At 33.7% G+C, this 14,085-nt stretch overlaps 1 protein-coding gene across 4 annotated transcripts in view; it reads left to right on the top strand.

Annotated features, from left to right (window-relative positions):
• Positions 1 to 14,085, top strand: part of SGCZ (sarcoglycan zeta) — an 849,975-nt gene that overhangs the window by 706,839 nt on the left and 129,051 nt on the right. For 3 of the 4 annotated variants that reach the window (XM_073219082.1, XM_036997286.2, XM_036997289.2), the window contains one exon: positions 4,840 to 4,941. The exons of the other annotated variant lie outside the window; for it this stretch is intronic. In XM_073219082.1, coding sequence (XP_073075183.1) covers positions 4,840 to 4,941 — 102 coding nt within the window. The remainder of the gene's footprint in view (positions 1 to 4,839; positions 4,942 to 14,085) is intronic. 4 annotated transcript variants of the gene reach the window in all.

Below are 14,085 nucleotides of genomic sequence, written 5' to 3'. Positions count from 1 at the left end.
CGCAATTACATTTGTCTGTTAAGGGGTAATTGAAATCCTGAGGGTAGCCACCATCTGAATAGCTCTTCTAATACCAGAAAGCTAGAGATAATGAAGAACCTTGTCAGTGAGGACAGAGTAAGCCAAGATCAGAGATTGTTGCAGTTTCTGAAGGCAAATTCTGTAAATTTTGTTGATAGCATGATTTTTCCAAGGGTCTCAATTTAATTTTTTGCTTCATTTTTTATCAAGTAAAGACCTAAATTCTACTGACCAATTAAATAATCAGGCACTTAAATACTACATACTTTGTAAAAACCACTGTTGGAAGACTTATGTCAGAAGAGGGAATAAGTGCATAGATAATAAGATCAGATACTATTAAGATGAGATAGAAATATACAAATAGAGCATTTGGGAAATACAGAGTAGAGAGAAATGTTGTTTCTGAGATACCAACTATGGCTTTTTTTAGACTAGGCTTTGAATGATGAATAAGAGTATTGAGGAGACATGGGTGTGAAGATGAGTTCGTACAGATAAAATATGTGACTCAATAATTTTAAATGGTAAAACAGAGAAGTTTTCTGAGAAATGCTAGCAATGCAGTTTAGTGAAAATGAAGTGGAGTGATGAGAAAAGAGCAAAAATATGAAAAACGAAGGATTGCTTGAGGATGCTTACAGGGTCTTGTAAATCATTCTAAAGAAGGTGGGGCTATAGTAGAAGACTTGTATTTCTTGTCAACATGAAAATGATAATGTTCATAATGGATAATTTAGAAAGCACACTAAATATTGAAAGTAAATGACATAAATCTATAATCCAAGGGCCGAGTTTGTGGGGTTTTGAGCAAATATAAACAGTAATTCAGTAAAGTAACTGTAAACATGAATTTATACTCTAAGAACAGGAAGAATTTGCCAAGTTAGAGATGAAGTGGGTCTTGAACTTCAACAGATCCATTAGGAATGGAAAGGATGAATGAAAATGGGAGAGCTTGATTTAAAAATGTGTGTTGATTAAACATTAATTGTATTTGATATTTAAGTATTGATTTTAAGTACAAGTCAAGTAATAATTACCAAAAATGTGCCAGATTCGGTAAAAAAAAATTCATTCACTATGTCATTAAGTTACTACAACATCCCTCTGAGGAATGCTATAATTTTCTAATGTCCATAGAAAATGAGTTTAGATTTAGATCAATGAAAGATGTGACAGTCAACAGTTAGTAAATAGTCAAGTTTCAAATCCAAGCTATCTGGCTCCACATTCCCTTCTAAAACGACAATGTGCTGGACATCAAAAGTAGGTAAAAGATTTGTGAGATTGCTAGTTGATGAAAAGCTTCATAACTGTAATGATAATGGAGCTTGATGTAGAGTTTACTGAAGTGCAATGCCAATCCCTCCAAAAATAAACAATGAATTTTTATAATAATATTAGACAAAATTTTAAATTATTTTAAATAAAATGTTAATGCTTGAAACTGTCGAGGACTCTGCATGTGAGGCATTATTTTAAGCTCTTTACAGCCTCATGTAATCATTTCAATAAATATGTAAGTCCTGTTACTCTTTTTACAAATGACAAAATTAAAACACAAAGAGATTTGTTATGTGGTCCAAGAAAGAAGGTGGCAGAGCCAAGACGGGGGCCTGGACCACAGACAGGTTAGTTTGTGTCACTCTCTTCGTGTTTGGGCCACGTGATCCATAACAGAAAATCCAGAAATTATTTTCCCCCTTTTAGATGTTGAAAGGAACAAGAGTAGAGTGAAATCAGGCAAGTATAGTGACAGTAGAAATAGATTCTCTTTTTAATGCTTTTGCAGAAGGGAAACCAGATTATTTCATTATCTAATAAATTATTAGTGGACTTGGTACATGAATGTGAGGATCAGGTTGAATATATGCTTTAGGTATTTTTTAACTGCATGTAGATAATATAGAACAACTTACAATTTTATTTTTTAATACAAAATAGAAATAAAACAAGGATCAAATGGACATGGTACAAAAAGGTCAGATTCAAAACATAGTACTGTAATAACAGCCCTGTATAAAATACAGGGTGATTCTGTTTCATCTAATTTAAATGAAATGTAATTATTTATATGCCCCAAAGTATGTGTCATATAGAAAATATAAGCAGAGAACTAAGCTTAAGAATCAAAACTTTCCAAAATTAAATTTGCATATTTAACTTTAGCTATATGCAGTTCTTTCATTTCTAAATTTATCTCACGAAAAAATTCTTCAAGATTACTATTGAACTGGAAATTGCATCTGTGATGGAATTAGTTTCTATTGCACTAAGTTAAGTCTAACAGTTGCATTAGCTGTTTCCATAGCAACTCCAGGGGGAACACATCAGAATTCTTCCTTCCCTGGCATTCGAGAATATATATGGGCAGTCACTGTGAGAATTAGTCAAGAACATCCCTCTAAGACAAAACCATATTTTAAAGCCCCGTGTCACTTTACATGTTCTAATACCCTGGCTTTCTTCATAGGGAGTTCAGTCTCCGAGCTACTTCTCGCACGCTGCCTGGCTATTCTTCAGGCCTTACCATGTCTGAGATTTTTCTCACCTTCGAGGTCTCAAAATTGGAAGTTCCATCTTCTGATAAAATGCCTGTTGTAATATTTCTCATGTTTCTTAACTTACAGTAAACTTGATCATGAATTTATTATCAATTGTCATTCTTTGACTCGAGGCTATTTTTACAGCCCCACATTACTGTTATGGTTTCACTTGTCTCTACCCAATGAGAAAAATAGTGGCAAGCCATTTGAGGCCCGTCATCTTTTGTTGCTTTTGAATAACCCGTCATCATGACTTCTGCCATTCCTGCCTAGCAAATCCTCGTTTGAGGCTCTTTCACTGATAAGTCTGCCTGTTTCTGTTCCTAGATATAATGTTGCAAAACCATATTGATTAGAGCCAGTAGATGGGTGCCCATATAACGAATGTCTAAATGAGAGACACTTTTCACTTCTGCAAATGAAAGAGAGCATTATAAAACTGTTGTAAATCAAGGAAACAACCATGGTGTGTCACCATCCCAACAAAGTAGAGCTATTTTCTCATGAGAGTAAGTTTTCAGTGATGCTTGAAATTCTCATATTTATTTTTTTAATTTCAGTTTATTTCCTATATAACATGCCTGGGGTCAGCTTTAAGTCTGAGCCTCACAAATTGAATTTCTTCATCTCATCCTAAATTTAATCAACCAGAATCCGTAACTTTCTCTTTCCATAAGAAGAGTGAGACCTCACCCCCTCAAAATCTTTCTCTCTTGTAGTAGTAGTCATTTTCTCTATCTGACATGAAAAAAAAAGATCTTCAATTCATACTCAGAATTCTGTTTATGGTTGTACTGCCCTGTTGGCTTTCTTTATGGGTTCGAAGGGCAGGGATAGAGGCTGAGGCCATCATAATTTCTTGGCTTTCCTCATACTGATTACAGCTTCCTAGAACATATGAAATGCTTATTTCCAACACAGACCTAATCGTTATGTAAGAGTTTCTCCATGGTTTTAGATATTTATTTTAGATAGTTATTTAGATACCTAGCAGAGGACTTGCTCATCCACCATGATAGATTCAAGCTTACCTTAAGCAATTGTCACTGCTCAAACCACTTTCAACAGACTTGCTGGTTGTTAGATCAATGTCTGAAAGTATCATTGATACCTCAAAGTTAGAAAGTCCAAAGCTGAACTTATTGGTGCCATCAAGCCTACAAGTTTCTCTATCCCAGTATAAGAAATAACTGTATTTCCTTATTAGTTATAGTTGTGAAACCTTGGATTAATTGTAAATGCCCCTCTTTTCACTATCTTCACACTTACTGCTATGTTGTCCATTATTACTGAGATTCTTGTCATGGAATGTCTGCCATATTAATCTTTAACTGTGATCGTTTCAAGTCATTGAACTCTTCAAGAACTTTCATGGAGCTCTCTTGGAGGTTTACCTAAATACAGGATCCATAATTCTGCACTCACAGCTTTCTTTTTCCTAGCCTCAAAATACTCCCTTTTTCTCTCTCTCAATATTCTGTTAGCCAGATTAGATGGCATGCCATCTCCCTGTGTTATCAGAATGTTCATTTTGTTGCTCCCTCTATGGACACGTCCTGTTGAAACTTGGTATTCTTTAGGCCTATGTAAGAGTCCATCTCTTCCATGAGAAATGGTTTACTCTCTTACCAGATTTGAAATCTTTCTTTAATTCTCATTAATACTCTTACCTTTTTATTTGTTTTATTCTGTCTCATAAACATTATTTGTGTACTTAACTTGATTTACCCTCCTTAAAGAGGGTTGTTTTCTAAATGAGAGAACATAAGGTTTGCTCATGGTTTGAATACTGAAACACCATGCTTACTTGTATAGCCAATCATTAAGTACTTGTTAGAATTAATGTACAAGTGGGACTATTTGAATATTGTAGAAATATGCATATATCTGTAATGTAAAAATATTATTATATCTCTGCAAAAAAACTTCCTATCACAAGTCAGGTAGCAAGTATCATTATACCTAATAAATAGTTCAGCCAGCTGATGCATGAAGTACAGGATTTATTCAGAGATAAATCCTAGTCTCTGATAGTGCTGAGAAAAGATACGAGGTCCTTTACACACCTCTTTTCCTGTTCATTTTAAAAAGAGCCCTCTATATGCATGCAAACTGCTGCAGTGAATCATTAAGTAAATCCAATCTCCCATTTCCCTTAAATCATCACTGCTTTTAACTCACTGTTTTCTCAAGTTAGGCCTTAGAAAATTATGGCCAATTTTTCATTCCTTAATTAACCTAAAAGTGAACTATATTTCATTGCTTGTAGGATGGTATGGGAAATCTGAGAGTCACCAAGAAGGGAATCCGACTTGAAGGTATATCTGAGTTTCTACTTCCATTGTATGTGAAAGAAATTCATTCCCGAAAGGTATGTGATACCGGCTTTGGCTTTACTGTGAAAGATAATCGAGAGGGTATGTTTTAGCTTGAACTAGGGGGATAGAAGCCCCTTACCTCTTCAATATGCATTCAGTTTCCTTACGATAAAGACTTATGTAAAGAAACCAAAGGGGAAAAAAATTGAAACACTTGAAAAACTGGTGGAGGAGGTTAGTTTTAAACTGATGCATTAGAGAACTATTTAGAATTAAACTGCAGTGCTGTTTGTGTTAGTCTGTAAAATGTGCCTCTCTGCTTTCAATCAAGTTAAAGATACATATAGTAATTCCAAAAGGGGCATTTGGTACATCTTGGGTAATTTTTGTAGGAAGCAGTGATTTGAATAAATTATTTGAATTTAATATAAATCTTTTTAGCTTTAATGGACATGCACTTTCTATAAGAGTTGACAAAGCATCTTAGTATAGAAGTTAAATTTATTTCTGGATATACGATATTTAAAATAACTAAGAGTATTTATCCTTTTAAATGTGTGTGTGCTATGTGTGTTTTACGACTTATCAGTATGCTAAAAGTAAAGAGTATAGCTTAGACATGGTTCATTTTGGCTTAAGTAACACACTTAAGTTCTTAGGCACATCAAAATCTAACTAGAATCTTTCAAATCTGTTAGGTATTTTCCTGGGATATGTGTGTATGTGTGGAAGTACATTTATTGAGATTGAAAGAATGCAAAGTTTGTTACTATATAATATGTGGAAAGATTGTTAACCTTATTTTATAAACATGTAACTCTATTTTAGAGAAGAATCATTTTTAGTATTACCAATGTATAAGTGAATGGGTTGCCTAATAAATCATAATTTGATAACGTGCTTCAAAGGTATTTTTTCTCTTATATATCAGAGTGAAAACAGAAAGAGGATTCCTTTTCATAAAACTTCTAGTTAGGCTACATTACATTAACTTTAAATTTTATTCTGTTAGACCTACTGAGCTTCACTAATACATACTAAATTGACTGTTTCTTTTTAGTCCTAGAAATTTTATATAGAAATTATTTTCTGAATTTTGGTCAGATGAATAACATAATAGATACATGCATGAACACCTGAGTTGACATGATTAAACTATAAACACTGATTAAACTTAAAATAAAAAGTTTGATGTTTCTAAGTTTATGAAAACTGAAAAAATAACATACACACACAAATTAGTGTCTTCCCTCTGAGTGGAAGTCACTACCACTCATTTACTTACTTGTTCTTGTGTATGGCTTTATTAAGCAGTTTAATATTTAAAGAAATGAAAACTTATATGTGGAAATCAAGAAATTACTTAACATAGGAAGAAGATGAAAATAATCATAGGCAGGAACTTCTTGGAAAATACATCCTATCACTAAGTCCAGGATGGCAAGTGTCATTTATCTTCTGTGCCACTTAGATGAATTTGGAGTGGGTGCCCGGAAACACAACTTAAAGAGAGACCAAGTCCTTTGCTAGAAAGTGAGTCATAGAATTTACCTTCCAGCTGGAACATTTCTGAGACTATAGCAACAGGCATAAACTAGGGTTTTCCTGGGCAATTGGAATGTATGTCCACTGGGGTGTATGTTCATTCCATGTATGTATGGACAAAATAATGAAGAGTCCACTGATTTTATAGCATTAATGAAGTGGTGGCAGTCAGGCTTCCTAACCCTTACCCCTGGGAAGGTCTGCAACCTCAAGTTCACAGCATTTCCGAAACACACTGTAGCCATTGAAATCCATGTGTTCTGTTTGCATCCCAGTCCCGCTGCTTGTCCTTGCCGCTTCTCCTCTCATTTGCACTTACGTCCCAGTAACTGTGGAGCACGAGACCGCACAGGCAGATGGAGCATTTCCATCTGCAATTAGACAGGTGGCTTGGTTTGAGGAGAGAAAAAGGAGATTCATTTATTCCTTAAAAATTTCTTTACACATATACTACTACAATAAATTTTCAAAATAGAGAAAAATTTATCTTTTATAAGTAGTTCCCACATTAGAATTCTTTTATTCATGAAGGCATGCAGTTGTTTCTCTCTGTCATAAATCTAGTCATGGTTTAAAACCCAGCCACAGTTTTCCTGAACCTTAGTTTTCTCATTAATAAAGTGAATTTGGTAAGAAATTTATCAAAATACTTCATTCTTAAGTTAAGAAAGAATACAATTTTTTGGTAATACTAGTAAAAATTACATCTAAAAAATTCTGTCATACATTTCAATGTTTCCACACATTTTCCTGTGTTCAAATATTTTCATAATAAAATATTGAAATTCCTACAGGTCTAAGATAAGGAAATCCATTAAATTCAAAGTTATTTCTTAAGACTCAATTAAGCTGAAAAAAATACTACTACTCTGTACAGCAATTTATACTTGTGCTCATTTTTCTTCTTGCAATTTTGATGTGTGTGTGTGTGTGTGTGTGTTTTCCTGCATTAGTGCCAGTGGATTTTCCTCTTTATACTTAACCGTTATTTCCTTCTGAAATACAGCATTTTCTTAAAGTTATTCTCTGGTTACATAGGTAATTATTCCTACACATGAAAGGGTAATAGATTTCTGTTGATCAAAAAATTCAGTTGCCCACAGACACACACATCTAGTCTCCTAACCTAATAAACCATGGACTGCTCCTGTTCTACAAGCTAACTGATTCCCTTCCGTCACACATTTTTGCAAATTTAAAATAAAATTTAAATACAGATTTTTAAAGTTCTATTATTATTCTGCACAGTTTACTCTCTTCTTCATGCTTTAAAAAAAATCTAAGTAGTTCATCTTATCTGTACACAGAAAAACATTGTATCCTATGTTTGAATTATTTTAAAATGCAATGCATGCCTCAACATCAACATTATCTTCAGGGAATAAGTACTCACCTAACATTTGTGTGGTTAAGTATATATAGTTTTTTTCGAGGGGAAACATGAAGTATATGGGACTTGGACTACCTTTACATAAATGATAGCATTGCTGACATTCTGAATTGATCCACAATGTACATGCTGTAGTATTAGGTCAAAATTTTTGAAATATCAGGAAATTAGGACATAATCATCAGGCTTTTTAAAATTAATTAGAATATGTTTCCCAAAGTTTCTTGAGTCCAAAATCCTGAAGTAGTTAAATTAGCTACATTTCCCTGATTCTTAACAGGAATATTTGCATCATGCAGTTCTCTGGACTTTAAGTATTACCTGACTTCATCTGATATTAGCAGAACAGCTCTCTTGTTCATTTTTTCCCATTCAGGGATCCTTAGTGAGGGTGGTACCTCACCCCTGTCTCTGATTCCAGCATTCTGCATGACAGACCGATAGCTGTGTCAGGAGAACTGCTTCCAGATTAATCCCAATTCCAATTCCAATAATTCTACTGCAAAGCAAAGGTACTTGAGTTCTTAGGACTCCTGTGTTTAGCAGAGCTGGGAGTCAGGCTCTGCTTTCCCCTTCATGCCTGGTTATTCCACTTTGCTTCAAAGCTGTGATACTAGCTCAGTTCTTGGTTATTGCCAGTTTTTGACCTTGGGTGTTTAATTCTTTATAGAGGTCAGACACAAAACCATGGGGCCAAGCAAATACAGGAAACCTCTTTCCTGGTTATACAAATATCCGTTATGCAGGTTTCTTCATCCCATGCAAACCAGTTCATACAAACATATTGATAGGCTTCTATAAGCACTTTATTATCATTATTATCATTATGATTTTACATTTAATGGTTAATTCAGGTGAAATTTATGTTACTGTACTGTCTTATTCAAGTTTAAAAAACAGATCATCCCTGACTCTTTACACTCAGAAAAAATTAACATATGATGAACATAATCACAATTATATAATTATACATCTGTACAAATGGAAGGATAAGCATAGAGACATATTCTGCTATTTATAACTAATACATTATACGTAACTTAATAGAAGAAAAATGATCTGAAATAAATAGAATTGTTGAGCTTACATATTTCTTCACCACAAGAACTTTTGTAAGTGTCTTTAAGGTTAACAATAAAAGATCACGAATACCGTTAAGCTAGATGCATTAGCTCCGTATTTTAATTTCACACAATGTTTGTTAACTCCCTGCAGTGCAATTCGAGATGATTAGCTCCTCTCCAATTTGTTTTCATCCTCTTCACTTTCTTTTTTTTTTGATAATTTTATTATTTTAACTTTGTCAGAACTCATAGTATTTACATTCTGTATTGGAACTTTAATTGTTTTGGCATTTTGGTCTTAATTCTACATATAGATGTCTGCAATACTCACCATTTAAAAACTCCTCCCTGTATTATGGATTCTCTGTGACTCGGTTTATTATTCACCGAGTCTTTCCTTCATTGTATTTCATTGCTAATTCATTTCATTTGTTAATCCTTGAACTATCTCATGGCAAAGGTGTCTGACTATTGTCGCCCTTTTTCTTTCCTGGGAGTATCGTTCACGGCTCATCCCCACCTTCCCTGTGTAGCTCATTGCTCTGATGGACTGTCGCTTGACTATTGCCAGGACACTTCTGACAGCAGGCCGGCGCTTTTCTCTTTTGATGACATGAGTGATCCGCCTGAATCCCGGATATATTTTTGCCATTTCCCTTCTTTCATTTCAGGGACATTTTTTCTATTACCTCATTCAGTATCTTTCAGTTTCATGTTGAAATCTTTTGTTCAGAGAAAGCAGTCATTCTTATGTTGGATCATCTTTGCCTTACCCAGCCATCATAATTTTTTTAATTATTTAAAACTGTATCTTTCACTCTTAATACATGTAACTCATTATCTAGACTCTTCAATGCCATTAGTTTATTTTTCTCTCCATACGAATTTTGCTCTTATTCTCGTAACCCATGCATTTTATATATTACAGTGCTGTTTTATATATTACAGTGTTTCAGACATAATAATTGTTCCTTAGGTTGACAGTTTCCTGTTAAATCTTAGGTTGTTTTATTGTCTATGAGCTATACTTTTATTAAAATTAAATTTTTTATTATAAACTTTAAAGCACTTGCCTTACCTGGTTTGAATTATCTCTAATGAATCACAATTTCAAGTGGGGGAATCACTGTCTAGCTACTGTTTCCCTGGAGAGATTGTTGATGGGAAGGTGGTGATGTTTGTTTTCCCCTGAGGTGTTAATAAATGATTTATGCCACCCAAGTATGGACTGTTTTAATTCCATGGGTCTCAGTGGCCCTGTCTGCCTGTGTAGAGTTCTTCCCGCGGCATATACTGTCATCCATTCTTGGTAGATTTTGCCATCTACTTAACCACCCTGTTTTCCTCTATGCAGATTTGTTTGTTTGGCTTTGGCTTCTCCTACATTAAGTCTCCTTTTTTTCCTTTGGGGATATGGGTGAAAGTAGGGTAGGGGGTACACACCATAGGCTGCTGTGAATAACCTCTTCCTTTTCTTGGCTTCCACTTTTTCAAGTTTAGAGCATAAGCTTATACCAAGAAATTGTTGATTCTCCCAAGAAAGCTTCAATTTTTGAAAGAAGAATTGTGGTTTAATTTTTTTTAATATGCAGAAGCAATTTTTGAAAACTTTTCTATTTTTCTGTGTAATATTAAGTAGTTCTTCCTTCCTAGCTCTCTTCCTTTTGCCAATAGCCCTCAATACTATATTTTGAATAGTCCGTTTTCCCATCACTGATATGAAATATGATTTTTCTTACATACTGCATCTTAAATGTGCATAGATTTATTGCTAGTCTCTCTATTCTGTTCTATTCATGTTTGGACTGAAACCAAACTTTAAGGAATATATTTTATAACTGTTAGAGCAAGTTCTTTTTTTATTGCTTTTTCTCAAAAGCTTTTTGCCTACTGTGAACTTTCTCTTCCAAATGAACTTAATAATCAGCTGTCAAGTCTCACAAAAATTCCTGTTGGAAACTTAATTATGGTTACATTTATTCCGTGGAGAGCGGACATCTTTATAGTGTTGAGTTTTCCATCTAGGAACATGGCTTCTTTCTTTTGATTTTTTTTTTTTGAGAATTTCCTTTGCATTGCTCAGGAATATTTCTTAACATTCATCTTCATATAAACATTACACAATTTTTGTCAATCATACAATTGCATATGGGAATGGTTTTTCCATTCACTTTTCTCATTGGCCTTTATTCTTGTGTAGAAGAGCTGTTCCTTTTGGTGTTGTGAATATAATCTGACCATTTTCTTGAAATGTTATTCCTCTATTATATTTCAAATCATTTTTGTGGCTGTTCAGATATGAGTTTTTATAATAATAGCTAACATTTTGCTTACTAGTATCTAGAGTGCAATTCTGGTTTCAAATCCTGGTGCTGTCAGTTAGCAGTGGCAACTACCTAACTTTCTAAAACTCTGTGTGCCTTAATTTCATCATATGCAAAACAAAGACTTTAATACTTTAAGGACTGCACTTACATCATTGTTGTTAGATGAGATTAAAGAATTAAAATTCTTACCGTGGTATGCAATCCAAGAAATATTATTGCTTATTATTTTTAATAAAAGCCAAACAGTATACTAAATTCTTTGCATATTTTGGTTCATTTAATCCTCACTATGTGATGTATATTATTGTCAAGACACTATATTTTGAAAATAGAGTTTAAGGATTTGCTGACTTATTATAAATAGGATGTGAGAATAAAAGAAACTGATATGGTATCAAGGTTTTTTTAATCTAAGTAGTTGGCATTAACCAATATGGGGGAAAGCATGGAGTAGGGTAAGATTATGAGCACATTTTTGGAACTGTTAATTTTGTCTGTAAGAAAAGCAAAGCACAGATTTCAAATCCAGCAGGTGGATCTATGAGTCTGGACTTTATGTTGGAAGTGCAAGTCAGAGGCATAAATGAGAGACATTATCTATCTATATAACTATAATCTATCTAATTTAAAAATATAAGGTTTAACAAAAATATCACATAAGTGAGTGTGGGTAGAAAGGATAAGGAAGTCTACTGAATGCCTCCTTTGGTACTGCAGTGTTGAAGAGTTTGGAAGAAGTGTAAGAACCAACCACGAGGCGAAGGAAGGGTGAGTGAGGTAGGAAGAAAACCACAGAACGCAGCGTCCTGGGTACAGGGAGGATAAAGTGTTTCCAGGTGCACAGAGCAAGGACTGTTTCTGTAGGACAGGTACTGTGGAGACTGGAATTTCATCCTGCTATTATTATCTCGATTATACTTTAGTCAGAAATAAATATTGTGTTTTTTCCACATTGTTAGATATTTACCAATATGACTTTTATATTTTTTTCTTACTTAATATTTTGAGTAAATTACATGAAAAAATATCCAAATATAAAAGCATTTTTTTAACTACATGGACAATCTTTCCTTGTTCATGAGTTAGTCTTCTTTTAATAAACTAGTGAGTTAAGTTTACTGATATTTTATATACTTGAAATGTTCAATTTTACTGTTTCTACATTTTATTTTATTTTGTTTACTGTGCTATTTTACTTTAATATTTTAACAGTCATAGAATCCATTGGAAAACTCTATTTTTTTTCTATGCACAGTATCAATTTTAATAGCATAGGATTTTGTGTTCTTAAAGGCATAGCTGATTTCCACCATGAAACTGTTGAGTCACTGTGAATCTTCTGAGGCAAAATCTTGGACTAATTTTCTATTATTTCTATAAAGATTGGTCTCAATGTACCTCAACATGACACACACTATATTTTTCATATCAAGTTCTACATTTTTACAGACTCATATCCTTTTATTTCTAACATAACTTCTTTGTGTTTTTCCTTCTTTTTTACTTAAATATTCTGAATGGCAAATTATTTTCCTACTACTTTTCACTTAGCACAATTTCTGAGCTTAATTAATTAAATCTTTATCAATTTCTATTCTACTTTTAAAATTCCTTTCTCTACTTGAAAAAATAAATAAGTACCTGTTATTATTTTCATGTTTTATTGAATTGAATGCCCAATTTACTTATAGTCAATATTTTCTGTTTTTAATGAATCCATTTAAGGCAATGAAATTGATATCAGCTGTTTGAGCCACACCTCAGGTGTCTGGTAATACACTCTAAATTTTTCAGTTATATATAATTTCTAATTTTCATTTTGAATTTCTTATTCAAAAGTTGCTCAAAAGAGTTTACTATTTAAATTTTGTATGGAGTATTACATTTTTACTTTGTATATGTACCTTATGCCAGTACATACACTCTTCATTAACTTCACAGTTAATAACACCCTTCACCATTATTTTTTTTTTGAGAGGGCATCTCTCATATTTATTGATCAAATGGTTGTTAACAACAATAAAATTCTGTATAGGGGAGTCAATGCTCAATGCACAATCATTAATCCACCCCCAGCCTAATTCTCGTCAGTCTCCAATCTTCTGAAGCATAACAAACAAGTTCTTACATGGTGAACAAATTCTTACATAGTGAATAAGTTCTTACATGGTGAACAGTACAAGGGCAGTCATCACAGAAACTTTCGATTTTGATCACTCATTATGAACTATAAACAATCAGGTCAAATATGAATATTCGTTTGATTTTTATACTTGATTTATATGTGAATCCCACATTTCTCCCTTTATTATTATTATTATTTTTTTTAATAAAATGCTGAAGTGGTAGGTAGATGCAAGATAAAGGTAGAAAACATAGTTTAGTGTTGTAAGAGAGCAAATGTAGATGATCAGGTGTGTGCCTGTAGACTATGTATTAATCCAAGCTAGACAAGGGCAATAATACATCCACGTATGCAGAAGATTTCTCTCAAAACAGGGGGGGTGAGGTTCTAAGCCTCATTTCTGTTGATCCCCAATTTCTCACCTGATGGCCCCCTGCGACTGTGCCTCTCTTAGGTTGTTCCTCCCTTGAGGAATCTTACCCATCTCTGGCTAACCAGTCATCTTCCGGGGCCATACAGGGAAATGTAAAGTTGGTAAGTGAGAGAGAAGCATTATTGTTTGAAAAGGTTAGCTTTTTACTTCTTTGCAGATTTATGCCCTGTGGCTTCTATGCCCAGCATTTGTCTTGAGGTATCTTTACCACTTGGAGGAGTTATGATACTCCGTGAATTCGGTATGAGGCACGAATTCTATTTAAGGGTTGTAATTAGGAAGGAAGAAGAAAAGCTATAGGGGTAGCAGATGG

This window comes from Manis javanica, chromosome 12 (assembly GCF_040802235.1).
Source record: "Manis javanica isolate MJ-LG chromosome 12, MJ_LKY, whole genome shotgun sequence".
In the NCBI taxonomy this organism is placed as follows: domain Eukaryota; kingdom Metazoa; phylum Chordata; class Mammalia; order Pholidota; family Manidae; genus Manis; species Manis javanica.
Note: the sequence above shows the minus strand (reverse complement) of the source record. Positions and strands in the feature narration are given on the sequence as shown.